This window comes from Nannospalax galili, unplaced genomic scaffold, assembly GCF_000622305.1.
Source record: "Nannospalax galili isolate Female #2095 unplaced genomic scaffold, S.galili_v1.0 scaffold285, whole genome shotgun sequence".
NCBI classification, from domain to species: Eukaryota; Metazoa; Chordata; class Mammalia; order Rodentia; family Spalacidae; genus Nannospalax; species Nannospalax galili.
In genome coordinates, this window is record NW_008355157.1 from 2,657,785 (window position 1) to 2,674,561 (window position 16,777).

Genomic DNA, 16,777 nt, shown 5'->3' on the forward strand with positions numbered 1-16,777 from the left:
TTTGGTCTTTTTGAGACAGGGTCTCCCCGTAGCCCCAGCTGGCCTGGAACTCACTTTGTAGACCAGGCTGGCCTTGAACTCACAGAGATCCGCCTGCCTCTGCCTCCTGAGTGCTGGGATTAAAGGCATGTGCCACCATGCCCGGCAATAAAATATTTTTTTGCAAAAAATAAACCACTTGCAATTATATACTGTATACAAGAAACTTGCTGAAGATGTAAAAACACAAAGGTGGAGTGTGAAAGAATGAAAAGATACTTCATGCAAATCATAACCAGGAGAGCAAAGGTGGCCGGCCATGCTTAATTCAGACAAAATAGACTTTCAGTCAAAAACTGTCACATTACAAAGAATAATAAAAGAGTCAGTTCACCACAAAGCTATAACAATCACAACTATACCTAGCTTCATGGCATTCAAACATAGAAAGCAAACTTTAACAGAAAAAAAAAAGATAAATAGTAATACAATAAGAGGAACTTATAATATTTTCAATAATAAAAGAATTAGCTGGATGGTTTATTAAGGAAACAGGATTTGAGCAGCACTACAGCACTATAGACCAAAACATTCCATTGAACAGCAGCAAAACATAATTCTTAAGTTTTCAAAAAAGTTAGGAAGTCTGAAATCTATTAGTTATCTTTTCCAGCTACAATGGACTAGCACTAGACATAATGGCAGGAAAATGGAAACTAACACACTCTTGAACAGTAAATCGCTCAAACAAAAAAAATAAATCTCAAGAGAAATTAGAGAATATCTTGAGACAAATAACAAAACTACAACATGCTAAATCTTATGCACTGCAGCAAAAGCAATGCGCAGAGGAAACTTTACAGTGGTGAACACCAATACTGAGATCAAAATCTCAAAGCATTAACCAATACCAAAAAGAAGTAGAAGGACATGTGGCACAAGACTGTAATCCCAGCTACTCAGGAGGCTGAGACAGGCTGAGGCCATAGGTTTCATTTCAATTTTTCATTTCAATTGGGGAACTTAGCAAGACTCCATCTCAGACATTTGTCTCACATGAACAAGACCCTGCGTTTAATCACAGCAGTCCCTACTCCCCTACACATGCACGCATGTACGTGCAACAAGGAAACAAACTAAACCAACAACTTTTAATGGAAAGAAGGAAATTATTAAGAGTAAAGATAGAAATAAAATACAGATGAGAAAAACAATTTAAAAAAATCAATAAAACTAAAATTTGGACTTTTGAAAATACCAACCAGATTTATATACCCTTAGCTAGACTTTTAAAATACACAACTATGGAGAGATGGCTCAGCAGTTAAGAGCTGCTCTTGCCAAGGATCAATTCCCAGCACCCATGTGGCAGATAACAGCAGATCCCCAGTTCTAGGGGATCCAGCACCCTCTCCTGGCCTCTGTGGGCATTGCAGGGACAGGTGCACTTACATACATGCAGGCAAAACACTCATACACATAAAATATAAATAAATTTAAGACTCAGGTATTATAAAAATTGAAAAGGAGGTACATTCGACAAAACTATGGACAATTATATATATAAGTAGATAACCTAGAAGAAATAAATAAATTCCTGGAAACAAACCTACCAATCTGAATCATGAAGAAACAGACGATCTAAACATATCTATAAATATTAAGAATATTAAATCAGTAGTCAAAAACCTCCCAACAGAGAAAAGCACATGACCACATATCATCAATGGAGAATACTACCAAAGATTTAAAGAGTTACCACCAATCTTCCTCAAACTCTTCCCCTGAAAAATGGGGGCAGGAAAATTTCCAAACTCATTTACAAGACCAGCATCACCCTAGTAGAAATTTTATAAGAAAAGATAACTGATAAATACTGATAGAAAAGTCCTTAGCAGAATATTAGTAAACCAGTTTGAAGCACATTAAAAGAGTTATATACTATGGCCATGTGACTTTGTCCCTGGAGTAAAAAGATAGTTGAATATATGAAAATCATTGAGTGTAATTTACCACCATAACAGGACAGAAGACAAACCTCACGCTCATTAAAAGACTGGTTTTTAAATAGTTTAGTGTAAGTTTGCAAATGAAACTCCTAAGTTCCATGCTAATGGGTTTGGACTTTAAAGGCAAATAAAGGAATTTAAACGTGGAAATGATTATATTAAATTTAAACTTTTGAAAGTATTTACTATGTACGACATGGATTAAGTCTCGGCAAAATTAGAAGCAGGAATCTGAATAGACTTGAACAGAAGCAACAGAAGTAGAAAAATAAATCAGAGATTTTGGAATTCTAAGAAGCCGGAATCTACAGGATTGATAAGTGGACATGGAAGGGGAGGATGTCAAGAATGGCCCATAGTATCCAGCTTAGGCACTATGCATAGTACCTTATTCTAAGATCTATATCTTATGGGGGTTTTGTTGTTTGTGTTTTGAGACAGGATCTTGCAGTGTGGCCCTTGTTTTCCTTGACTTACTACTTAGCCCAATCTGGCCTCAAGCTATCAATCCTGTCCCCATTTACTAAGTGCTAGGATTCCAAGTGTAAGCTACCTACCACTCTTGGCTCAAAGACTTAACTTAGTTCTCCAGTCCTGAAAAGTATCCGTGTTCCTGCCAGTTGGGCTGAAAAGAAAAGGGCAATTGAAAGAGATATATGAAAAATAAAATATCACCTGTGTACTAGAAGTTACTGTTTTTTCTTTTTCCTAGAATGAATGAGGTTCTGTTTAAAAGCAAAGGGAGATGAAACTGGAAAGAAAGAGATCATGAAAGGTCTAACATGTCACTAGGAGTCTAGAGTAATAGGAAACTTTTCATTGTTAAGAACAATTAAACAAAGCACTGCTCAGAAATTTTCCTAGAATCTACCAAATTTGGACCATGTCTTTGGAAGAGATTGACTGAGTTGACTACAAAAATAATTTTTCAAATCAAATGGCATATTTTAACTTTTAAATGATACAGTGTTATTGTTATATCTGGGCCATACAGAAAAGTAGAAAGAAAAAAATCTGTCTCATTGCTATTAAAGACTGCTGCTAACACAAATATCTTTTTTCTTTTTAATATATATAATGTATTCTATTTATTTTGTTCTTTACAGTTATAATCAGGCTGTGAATTATAGTTTGTTTTTTTAATGATAGTACTGAAATCAGCAGAATCAGCTCTAAAATAACTCTACTTTTAGGCCAGTAGAAAGACTGGGATTACATCCAGCGCCCAATAAATATAGCGCCCATGTAGAATAAATAACTATATGGTTTCTATCCATACGTGTATAAAATGCCTTAAAAACTAAATTTATTTTTTTCACCACTGGTGCTGACTCACTATCTTCTCTTTTGGGAGGGACTCTTCTTCATGCAGGCTGATCACCCATCCTAAGATTTCCTTTCCTGTCTATACAAATTAGCAATTACCACCTCTCTCACAATTATATTTAACATGTTTTGCAAAAGATATTCACTAGAATTGCTTTAGTTTTTCATGTTTTATTAGCATACATTAATAAATGTGTGCTTATACATAACATGAGAAACAGCCCCATCATGTAGAAAGCTTGACCAAAAGAAATGTGGCTTTTAAGAAGATAAAATAACTTTAAACACAAAAATGACTTAGAATTTCTCTTAGATCATTTCCCCAGGGTCTTATAAAGACTTATTAACAGTTTGAGGGGGCTCTAAAAGGTGCTTGTCAGGTTCTACTTTTATTGATATAACAACTTATAATTTCTTTTTTTTTTAATGTGTATGAGTGTTTTGCCTGGATGTATGTAAGTGCACCTATGTCATGCAGAGGACAGAAGTGGGCATCGGACCCCAGGAACTAGAATTACAGACAGTTGTTAGCTGTCATGTGGGTCCTGGGAACTGAACCCAAGTCCTCTTCAAGAATGGCCAGTGCTCTTGACCCCTGAGCCATCTCTCCAGCCCCAGCTTATAATGCCTAAAGAAAATTACTTTTTCTCTACTTTTATTTAGAGAATGTTTGGAACAAAGGCCTACTGATAAAAGGAAATATTAATTTTGTATTTTAATATGTATGTCATTTAAAATGGAAATAACCCATTTATATTTGTAAATGTCATTTCAAAACCAGTCTTTTTGATAATTGGAATTTGAAGAAGAGATCTTGGCAGAATTTAAAGAAAAAAATAAAGTAGCTAAGAAGGGCACAAATCCAGGATTCAGACAGGAAAATAGGAGCAAACCAAAAGATTCCAGGTCAAATGGTACCAAGCTCTGGGTTTATATTCTTAAATCAGAATGACAGCAAAGCAAAAGTTAATTACATATGGTGAGAGCAACGAGAAGGATCTGATGAGAGGATTTCAGGAAACGTGAGAACTGAGTCTGAGAGCTGCTCTTTTTGTCATAGTAGCCATAACCAGTATCTACAATTAACTAATATGTTTATGCTTTACTAGTGCTCTAGTATAGACAAGAGCCCACAGTCCCTAAAAAAATAAATAAATAAATAAAATTAAAAAAAAAACTTTTAGTAATGTGCAGCCCTATGAAGAATGTCAGGAAAAGCTCATATCATCAGAAGCCAAGTCAGGTCAAAGACTTGGCTTGCCTTTGTGGTAGAATTAGCACTTACTTCCTATATCTACATCTTTTTTAAATGTTATCCTTTTTGATGCTATTTTAATGAATCTTATCATTTATTGCTTTTTGTACATCGCCTTTTCTTACAATGATATCTCAGCTAACTTTTTTAGTTTTAATAGTAGTTTTTAGATTACTGATAAGTAACTGAAAATAAAAGAATGACAACCATAAAGATATTGTCCACTAGATCATAGAAATGAATTATTCTTTTTCCTACCTTTGGCTTTATAACTTTTCCACAAATAAACTTTCTATACATAAATATAACCCATAAGGATTTATTTACAGAGCTGTCACTCTTTAAGCCACTTAGCATATACATTAAACAAGAGTATTTTTCCATTTCCCAAATTCTGTGACCATACTTAAAAGCTACCATTGTCATGTTTTTCACCTGTATTTTTAGCCTACAAAATTGGCTGACAACTGTTTACCAAGAGTAGGAGAAACCTAGTTTTGAACCTATTTGTTAACAAATTTTTGTTTTGTTTTGTTTTGTTGTGTTGTTAGTTTAGTTTGAAGTTTTGGATTTTGTTTGTTTTTGTTTTGCTCTGTTTCTTGAGATAAGAGTCCCTCACTATTTAGCCATGGCAGGGCTAGAACTCACTATGTAGACACCAGGTAGGCCTCAAACTCTCAGAATCCCCCTGCCTCTGCCTCCAAAGACTGGAATTAAAGATTTGCACCACCGTACCTGGTAGTTTGTTGGTTGGCTCACTGGGTTTTTTGTTTTGTTTTGTTTTGGGTTTTGTTTTTTTGTCTTTTGAGACAGGGTCTCCCTATAGCCCCAGCTGGCCTGGGACTCCGTATGTAGACCAGGGTGGCCTCAAACTCACAGAGAATGCCTGCTTATGCCTCCCAAGTGCTTGGATTAAAGGTGTGCACCACCACGCCCAGCCTGGTTCACTGGTTTTTAAGACAAGATCTTAATATGTAGCCCAGGCTGACCTGGAACTTAATATAGCCCAGGTGCTAGGATTATAGGTATAGCATCACACCCAGTGCAATTAATTTTTAAAAACAAAGTTTTTGCAATTCTAGTAAAGGGAACACTGAAGTTATTGACCACAGTAATGTTTGGAGTTGTGTGTAGTATTTTATATAGCCCATCTTTGTCAGTCAGTATACTCTAGAATATGCTATGTGCACAGCATTTTCAGTCTTTGATATCATGACATTTCTCTCCCTTGTATACCTGAGAATCTAGTTAGGAAAACAGACTATGAATAAAGAAGTATAATAACTGAGATATGTGATTAATGCAATATGCAAAGAAAATCCTAAATCACACTATTTTCTAGTGCCTAAGTACAAGAAAAGTAAATGGGTCAAATATTCTTTCATAAAGGAGGTACTACTGAAGAAAATACTTTTGTTTAATAATTTAAAATTTCATAGATGTTACATGAATTGCATAAACATTTCCTGTATACCTTTCATCTAAACTCCCCAAACATTAACATCTTGCCACACTTTAGTATTGTCGCATTTCTCTCTACTGCTTATGAATGAAATGTAGGCATGATGGCCCCTTTATCCCTGCTTCAGTGTACATTTGAAATGGGGTCAAATGAGGTTGGTGGGAGGAAATAAGACATTCTCTTATACAACTTCAGTACAATTATGAAAATCAGGAAATGAACAGTACCACAACACAGTTATATAATCGTATTCCAATTAAATTTTGCCAGATTTTCTAATAATGTTCTCTATAGCAAAAGGAAAAAAATCACTCTTTTGTTCTTCTGATCTGGGATCCAACCCAGATTCGTGCATTACATTTAAAATGATTTCCCTTTAGACTCCTTTAATCTAAAACAATTACTCGTCTTTCTTTGTCTTTCATGTCCTCAATAGTTTTGAAGAGTGTAGGTTAGTTATTTTATATAATGACCTTCAAAATTAATTTTTCTGATATTTCCCAGTTATTCAAATTGCCATGCAATTTGTTAGGAATACCTCATGTGTGTGGTGATGTGTCTTCAATGTATCGTGTCAGTGAGGCCATGATGTCAATTTTTTCCATTACTAGTCATATTACTTTTGATCACTTGACTAAGATAATGACTACTAGGTTTTCCCACTGAGCAACAACACTTTGACATTGTGTTTAGTAAGTGTCTTGTAGGGATATATTGAGACCACATAAAGATAATATTTTTCTTGACGCTTTTCCCTTCTAGTTTTCATATCTGTTGATGATTTTTGCCTGAACGGGTTATTAGCATAATGATTGCCAAAGTAGACCTTTTCTGATTACACATTTTCTCAATTGGCTTCTGTTGTAAAGAATAATTTTTTAATCACTTCATTATTTGCATAGCTAATCTGTTCATGGATTCTTATTTTCATTTTAGTAAGAAAGTCTGTTAACTATCCTAATATATTTTGACCATATTTGTGCCAGATTTGGCCAAAAAGAGCCTTTTAATGCTTGCTCCAAGATCTTTTTTATATGTTTTCATTACTATTTAAATACTTCCTTACTGAAAAAAATTTCTGAAGGAAAGATAGTAATTTCCCAGGAAACAAAAAGAAAATGAGAGAAAAGTAATTCTAGGCAGGCAGAACATCATATGCTATGGCAAAAAAATATGAAAAACACTATGCATTCAGTTATCCATAGTACTGTCAATTTTCTAAGCAATGAATGAGGAAGCTAAAAAGAGAGCAAGTCTAAATTTTATATACTATTCTAAGGAATTAAAATTGTATCCTATTACAGAAGAGGAGGTGGAAAGATTGTAAGAGCCAGGGTTGGTGCATGAACATAAGGAAACAGAGGCTTTCAGGCCTCTAGGAACTTGCTCATATAAACTTGCAACAATGATGACAGCAGGCACAAGATCCATGCTGACTCAATCAGACAAAACCCAGCATAAAACTAGGTAAATGGGCAGCAGGCCCCCAACCTTTGGTGAGAAACTACTGGCACCTGATCACTGCTGGGTGAGGGAGAATTAACCTTCTTTAAGGGGGATCTAGATAGGCTGACTAGACTCCAGTGGATTAACTTGCTCCAAGGGACATCTCGTTACAAATACCTGACCAGATAGGCCTTGGCAGATATGACAGAATGCATGAACTTCAGTGGGAGGGGGTGGACTATGAGGGATTGCAGATGGGGGAGGGGTGTAAATTTAATTACGATCTATTGTATGAAATGCATTGTAGACATTACCATTAGTATTTAAGCATGTCTTTGATGATAGCAATTCTTAGTAAATTACTACTATTTTTTGCACTTGATTCTTATATAATCTTTTCAGAGAATATAATTGTTGAATGGAAGGTAAGAAATCTCAACGCCATTTTGAACACTTGCCCTGAAACAATTCTTAGCTAAAACAGTCAATATCTTATCTAACCTTAACTAGAAAATATAAAAGAAACCAGTTAAGTGTACTTATGGAAATGTAGCCTTATTATAGAAAACTACACCATTAATTTTGACCACTTTAGAATGTCTTGAATCTTATAAAACTCCTTCAAAAAATTGAAGTCATTGCTGATCACTTCTATGGATTTATATGACAAGTGATTGAAGCTGTCACTCTTAACTCAGTTGAGGAGCTACTAGTAGAAAGATTGTCTCTCCCTCACCTCTGTCCTCAGTACCACTAAAGATCTCATTATCCTAAGGGATTTTGGAGTTTCTTTTGGATAAACCTACAGATTTTCAGTAATAACCATATATCACCAAGTAATTTTACTATTAAAAGTTAAAATAAATATTCTCTGGAATACTATGATTTCTTTAGTAGGACACATTTTGACATTTTATTTGTTGAGTAAGTATGGGTTAGTTGAATGAGTAGTAGGGGTTAATTCAATGAGTAGTATGGGTTAGTTCAATATGAGTAGTAGAGGTTAGTTCAGTGGCTCTCAGAGATTCTCTGATCATTCAAATTCATTTATAAGGTAGCTATCAGAATACATTAGGAGCCACAAAATAGATTTTGCTTTATAGAAAACTATTTTCACTGTTTGTCCCAGTTAACTCTTAAGTGTCAATTTGACAGAACCTAGAAATCACCTGAGAGGAGATCCTGAGTTGAGGAATTCCCTAGATCAAATTGACCTGTGGACATGTCTGTGAGGAATTTTCTTGATTGTTTGTTGACATAGGAGGACCCAGCCCACTGTGGGTACTACCATTCCCTGGGTAGGTGATCCTGAACTATGTAAGTAAGCTAGCTGAGCTTGAGCCTGTGAGTGAGCTCCCTGGTTAGAGGTAATGCTGTGTGGAATAGCAAGCAGTCCTGCCATTGAGTTCCTACCCTGACTTTCCTCAGTGATGCACTGTGACCAAGAAGTGTAAGACAAATAAATCCTTTCCTCCCAAGTTGCTTTTTTTTTTTTTTAACAACTGCCTGCCTCTGCCTCTGTCTCCCTAGTACTAGGATTAAAGGCATGCACTACACGTTTTAGGAAATTTGCTTCCCAAGGCTCATGGATCATTGTAGAAGAAGGGGCAGAAAGATTGTAAGAGCCAGAGTTGGTGGATGACCACAAGGGAACAGAGTTTTCCAAAGAGCTGGTTAGTTACTCATATGAACTCACAGCTATGGTGACAGCATGGGCAAGTCCCATGCAAGCTCAAACCAGACAAAATTCCACCATAGACATGGCAAGTGGGTAAGAAATCCCAACCCAATCTGAGAAACTTTTGGCAACTGATGGCTGCTGGGAGGGAGAGAGAAATAGTCTCTTGCAGGGTTGGGACTCTTTGTTGGTTAACCAGGCTCCAGTGGATGAACCACAGTGAAGGACATTTGGGGACACAACTCAAACTCTAAGGAGAATATATATATATATATATATATATATATATATGAGGAAGAAGATACCAGAACAGCAGCTCCTGATGCCATGGTAACACGCGGAGTTAAATACTGTCAAATTATATTGTATGAAAAAAATCACAATTCAAAACAGTTTTTTAAGGCATGTCCTACTACTCCTAGCCTCTAAGTTGCTTTTTAAATTTCTTTTTGTTTTTATTTTTTCTTTTTTGAGACAGGGTCTCCCTATAGCCCCAGCTGATCTGGAACTCACTATGTAGATCAGGCTAGCCTCAATCCCCTAGAGATCATCCTATGCCTGCCTCTGGCTCCCAAGTGCTGGGATTAAAGGCACATGCCTGCACATCCAGTTCTCTAAGTTGCTTTTGATAAGAGTATTTTATCACAGCAACAGAATGAAGCTAGAATACTATTCAAAATTGAAACTTCTTCGCTATAACATTTATAACTTTTTTAAAAGTTCTCATCTCTTCATTTTCTACTTCTATACCAGTAGAGGTTTTTTTTCCCTGTCTTAGGGATTAAAAATAGAACCTCATGCATACTAGAAAAATTCTCTACCACTAATATCATTCTCATCCCTAAATACAGTCTTATATGGACATTTATCATCCTGCTTTTGATGGACAGATACAATAGAACTGGGTTTGGTAAAGATACTATTTAGTCATTCCTTTTTACCATAAAACAGTGGATATTGTCTATTTCATTCATTTTCCTCCCTAGTGGAGAAAGTAAGTGATAAATTCTGTTTTCTCATATTTATGGGTTCAAGCTAATCCTTCTTTATTAGAGAAGTAACTAACTGCTCATGCTGTATGATTTTGGGTGGAGCATGAATAGGAAGAAAGTCTCTTAGCACATAAAAGTTACTTGATAAATTTTTCTGAAAATGTATGCATATACTTGCACATATACACACCCCTGTACATGCAAATGTGTCAAAGAATTAAAATACTTTTCAGGACAACTCAAAAGATGCCAGTGCTGAAATGCAAATTATATGTGCAGAAACTAGTGTTAACCCATAATAGCTAATTTACTATCCTATACTGTATGATTTAAAAATCATCAGATTGTGCATTATAAATGAATACCATTTTTAAGATTCAATAAATTATTTTATTTTAAAAATAACTCGTCAAAGAATTAAAATACTTTTCAGGACAACTCAAAAGATGCCAGTGCTGAAATGCAAATTATATGTGCAGAAACTAGTGTTAACCCATAATAGCTAATTTACTATCCTATACTGTATGATTTAAAAATCATCAGATTGTGCATTATAAATGAATACCATTTTTAAGATTCAATAAATTATTTTATTTTAAAAATAACTCCAAAAACTCAGCAAAACCACTCTTTTGAAAATAGGCATTAGACCTAAATAGATATTTCTCAAAAGAGGATATACATATAGCCAGCAAGTATAAAAATTTTATCATGTCGTTACAATAAAAACCACAATGAAATACCGTTACAACACCTCATTTCCAATAAGAATGACTTACCAAAAGGAGTAAAGATAACAGGTATTGGTAAGGATATGGAAAAAGAAAATATTTGCACACTTTTGGTGGATAAAGTAGAGCATCCATTATAAAGATTCCACAATCTTTATAGAATTATCATATGATCAGGCTAACCTCGATCTCCTAGAGATCTGCCTGTGCCTGCCTCTGCCAGCAGAATTATATGATCCAGCAATCCCCCTACTATACAAAGGCTATGAATTCAGTCTGCAAAGAGACATCTATATTCCCATGTTCATTGCAACACTATTCACAATAGCCAGGAAATGGAAGCAGCTGAAGTGTCCATCAACTAAGGAATGTTAAAGGAAAGATTGTGTGTGTGTGTATTTCATATATATGAATACTATTTATAAAAATAATGATCTCACCAATTAGAACAACATGGAGTTAACTAGAAATGTGGTTTATGTGAAATAAACCAGATTTTCTATATTAGTAATTTTTTTTTCCTGTCACAAAAATTTCATTTGGCCCATGGCTGTAGAGATCTTAGGACATAATCACTTGGCTATGCTGTTTCTGGACTTGATGCCCTGATAGTTGAGAATAGGGTGGTAATTAACAGAGGGTAGTATGGGAGGGAAGGGATAGGGAAATAATCAATGGATACTAAGTTACATTTAAATACAAGTAAGAAGCTCTGATATGTTACTGAACTGTGGGGTGATTATTGATAACAGTAACCGACAGTATATTTCAAAAGGCTAGAAGAAAGGATTGTGGGTGTTTTAGCCATAAAAAAAAGATAAATGTTTCAGGGAACAGGTATATTTAACACATCTTATTTAAATATTACACATTTTCTCTTTATGCATATATTGAAATATCACATGGTATTCAATTTAATATGTGTAATTATATTTTATGGAGCAACTTAAATACAGTGTTTATGCTTATGATATAGGTCTATAAAATGTGTGAATAATTTATCTAATAAGGTAGTCAGTTTGTGACAGTTTGTAAATGCTTAGATAAGTAAAAGGCCAGTAGAAGGTGCCATTTTGCTCTTTCCTTCCCAACTTTGGATTTTATTTAAAAGATTTCTTTCTCATGTACATCTCAAGAATTTACTGTTTGACTACTATGAATATAAAGAGGGCACTATTCTAAACATGATAAAAGAAACAAATTAATAAGGTAGGCTATGCTTTCATGTTTACGATGTACCAACAGTGGTAAGGAACATATAAAATATCTGCAGCATAAGATGGAGATGGGTGACAGAGGTATAAATAAGCTACACAAGTATTTTAGAAAGGAGAGAGATTTTTCATGACTAATAGGTATTCACACTGCAATTTACAAACAAAAAAACAAATGAGGAGTTACCAGCCTCTATAGTTAGAGCCATCAAATGGTTTATCACCTTTTACTCTTGTTGTGTCTGTATGCCTTCCCTTTCTGCTGAGCTATAATATTCTTCGTGGCAGGGTGCACATTACTTTGTATATCCTAACTCTCTAAATCCTTAGTCCATAAAGTACACTTGATAAATATGTGATTTATATGTGTTATCACTTATAATCAAGCTTACCAAGATATTTTTTACTCTATTAAAATCGTATTCCCTATACTAAGAAATAGTTTTCGTAGAAACTAAATATTTTTAAAGGACAGTTTTTATAAGATTATTTGCAATTTGTGCCATAAAGTAGGAAAAAAGATCAAAGATCTATAGATCTATATAACTAAAATAGAAAGCAGAAAGAGCTGTCTCTATCCTTTTTCCAATTTTACTGCTTTTGACAATATATTTTCATTATATTTGATTGACTAAGCCCAACCTCAGTGAAAGTGAGTGATAAAATAAATTTACATTTCAACTGTGAGCAATAAATCATAATCCTTTATGTGTTCAACTATATTTTAGTTAGAAAATGCTATTCATGTTTATTAGTAAGTAATCTCCAGGATCATTCAAGTTTTAAATTTTGTGATTTTTATTGTTCATAAGAAGAAATGTTGGATCCGTGTAGGTAGCTTTACATGTGCACAAAGAAGAGGTATTCTTTTGATAGTAGTATTAGTCATGGGATGGAAACTTTGGCATAGAGCCTTCCACTCAATTCAGTGAACATATTTGGAGCAGCCACTGGAGTTGTAGCAGGGCCAAATTTAGTAAGGTGCAGCAGCCAGAATCCAGTCTTCTGTGGGTTGGATGTATATAATCATTACTAAGTGGTTTAAGAAATGAGAGCTTATTTATCTCGCATATTAGAAGTCTAGAGATAATTACTCTGGGCTTATCTAGCAGCTCAAAATTGTCATCAGGGACTCAAGACTCTTTTCCTCTTGTGTTTCCATTACTATACGGGTTAGACCCTCATCGTTGAAAAATGGCCACAGCACCTCTAAGTATCCAGCCATGTTCCAGATAAAAGGTAGAAGGGCAAAAGGCTTTTTCAAAATATATCTCTTTTATCTTCTTATTTGTAATAAAATTTCTTTTTCCAGAGATTCCTGCCAACATTTCAGTGGCCACAGTTTCTTCACAGGCTCCTCCAAGTGGAAAAGTGGCTAAGGATGAAAGGGACTATGGGTAGCAGTTAGAATACCGAAGCTATAGTGTTTGCAGTTGCTGTTTTCTGTTTATCCTTTGGTCTGAATACATTTAAAAGGGTCCAAGGATAAGGCCAAATTATTTATGCATGAAGATTCAGTGCTTCAAAAAGTCTGTCTTTGGGACTAGGCAGATGGCTCAGTTGGTAAAATTTTCCTTACAACCACGAGGACCTGAATTTGATGCCTAGAACCTAAATTTAAAAAAAACTGCACAGTAGTGCCCATGTAATCCCAGTCCTGGGGAAATGGAGACAATCAGATCCTTGGAGCTCCCTGGCCAGCTAAGTCTGACTTGATTACTGAACTTCAGGCCAGTGAAAGACCCTGCCTCAAAAAGAATAAGCCAATAAGTGAAGTAAATGGCTCCTAAAGAGTAATACCCAAGGTTCTCTTCTAGCCTACACACACACACACACACACACACACGAATGTCTCTGTCATTGAGTGATTCATTTATTAACTCAACAAATACTTATTTTTATGTGTTATAGATATATGGTTTTTAATATCCACATTTATATGTGTAAAATAAAGAAGGGTAGTGAGAATAAAGACTGCTAGCATGTATATTCCATACAGTATATTCACAAAAACCCTTCTGATGAGGTGACACTTAAGCAAATATCTGAAGAAATTAGGGATGGATTGCTGTATCTAGTGGAAAATGGCCCAAGATTAAAAACAGAAGTGAAAATACAGAGACCCTGAGGAGAAATATATTTGACATGGCCATTGAAAAGGAGCCAGTATGGCTGGAGCACAAGGGAACCAGGAACTGTTAGGGGAAAAGAACAATTGAGGCAGAGCTATGCCAGGCCTCATAGACACAAATAATGATTTTACTGTAAATGAAACACTTTAAAGAGTTGTGAGCACAGATTAGTGTGCTCCAACTTACAAAGGATCACTGTAATGACTGTGTGGTGAGTGAATAAATTGTAGTGGAGTGAGGATGGCATCAGGAGACCAGTGAGGAGGCTATTTAAAGTCCCAGACCATAGATGGTATTGCAGTATTATAGTAGCAGTGGAAATGGTCAGTGGTGATCAGATTCTAGATTTGTTTCAAATGTAGCTTAGATATAGTTCTAGAAAAGAGAAGACTTAGGATGTCTCCACAGTTTTGCCCTAATAATTGGTAAAATGAAATAACTGTTTAATGAGATGAAAATTGCAAGAAAATTAAGACATCCTTTGGGTGGTAAAGGAGGGTAGAGAATCAACAGTTTCATTTTGGAAAGTTTAAGTTTGAGTTGTCTGTTATATATCCAAGTACATGTTAAATGATTACTGGCTTGGAAAAATTTATTATATACTAGGTTTCAGGTGATATACAAATATAGGGTTGAGGGTAGAGGATGAGATTAGAGATATAAACTTGGTAGTTTTACTAAATGAGAGATAGTAATGCCAAGGGACTAGGTAAGGTCACACGAGGAGTGGATAGCTAAATAATCTATTTCCATGATTTTTTACAGAGGAAAGAGCAATTCCTATGAGTCTTAAATAAATTCCTGTTCGGGAAATTCATTTTATTACTATCTCATTAAGAATCCAAAGGTTAATATAATGGTAGGGGGCATGAACCCTGAAGCCAAGGCTACCTAGGTTCTTCTGTTACCAGTTCTGTGACTTAGGCAAAGATATAATGATAAGTTACCATAAAATGACAATTAAGGGTTACTCTAGAATGGTTCCTTGACACATAGTAAGCATTCAGAAAATGATTAACCTCTATCATCATTAAATTTCACAAGTTTTGTCACATGATATCACACTTAATGTTCTATGAGACCAGGTTATGTTTCAGAAGCAGGAGAAATAATGTCTCACAGGGACACTTGAAATTAGAAGTTGTTGGTATCTATAAGTCATCTCACTTATCAATCAGTGTTTCAACATCTTGTTCTCAGTTAATTGTCTTCCTGTTTAGGTCACAGTGCCGTCGATATCACCAAGGTGGCTAGAAGACACCGTATGTCTCCTTTCCCTCTGACATCTATGGACAAAGCCTTTATTACAGTCCTGGAGATGACTCCGGTGCTTGGTACAGAAATCATCAATTACCGAGGTACTGTCATAGTTCTCCACTGCCCTTTGTCTTCCAAGTAAGACTCATATAACATGAACGTGCCATTTTCCTAAAAGTGAAAGCCTGCTAGCCACTGTCAAAATTCAGAATCACCCTTCTTGTTTCTTTTTTCTATGAAACTATAGGATTGGACTTAGAATATGATGCTAAAAAACTTTCATAAAAAGAGGGCGAGTCACCTGTATTTCTGATTTAAAATACCAGTAGTCTGGCATAAAGACAAGGCTATCAGCACCAAGTCAGAAAAGTAGATAACTCTGAGTCTATCTGATAACTTTTCCATTAAAAGTGGGAGATAACTAATGTCTTGTAATTGTATGTACACATTGTAGAAAACACATGCAAACAGTTCTTGGCTTATAGATTTTCAGCTTTATAATGGTGCAAAAGTAATAAATTCAGAAAACTATATTTCACACTGTTCGTTTTGATATTTTGGGACTAGCAGTATGTGGTATGACACTGTCTTGCATTTCTATACAGCGACAGCACCCTGCAGCTACCAATCAGCCCCACAGCCAGCATAAACCATGTGTTGTATCATATTGTATTGTTGAGCTATGATGTACAATAGGTTAGATATATCAAATGCTGCTGAGTAGGGAGGTAAGGTCTCACTTTTTGCCTAAGCTAGCTTTCATTCTGTGATCCTCCCACCAAAGCCTCCCAGGTGCTGAGATTATAGACATATGCAACTATGCCCCATTTAAACGCTTGGGGATGGGGGAGACAGGGTCTTCCGGTAGCCCTAGCTGGCCTAGAACTTACTATGCAGACTAGGCTGGCCTTGATCTCACAGAGATCCCCCTGCCTCTGCTAGGATCAAAGGCATGAACCACCACACCTGGCCCTTAAATGTATTTTAAACACAATAATATTTCAACTTACAGTGGTTTATTAGGATATAGCATAAGTTGAGAAACATTTGTATTGAAATGTAACCTGTGAAAAATAACCTAATTTTTCTGTGGTTTATTAAGTAACCACTTTGATCTATTTTCTGCTTAACCTATTCTCTCTCTCTCTTTTTCTCTCTCTCTCTCTCTCTCGTTCTCACTCTCTCTTAGTCTAGTAGTGAATTCATAAGCTGTTTATGGAAAGATAAGGAAAATTTAGTTGTTTTAGTTTAGTAAGTTTTTAGTCAAAAATTTCCATTTCTAAGAATTCACTTGAG

General features: G+C 35.4%; 1 protein-coding gene across 3 annotated transcripts in view; it reads left to right on the forward strand.

Moving 5' to 3' along the window:
• Positions 1-16,777, forward strand: part of Gphn (gephyrin) — a 578,173-nt gene that overhangs the window by 427,530 nt on the left and 133,866 nt on the right. For all 3 annotated transcript variants that reach the window (XM_008852141.3, XM_008852142.2, XM_008852140.2), the window contains one exon: positions 15,445-15,582. In XM_008852141.3, coding sequence (XP_008850363.1) covers positions 15,445-15,582 — 138 coding nt within the window. The remainder of the gene's footprint in view (positions 1-15,444; positions 15,583-16,777) is intronic.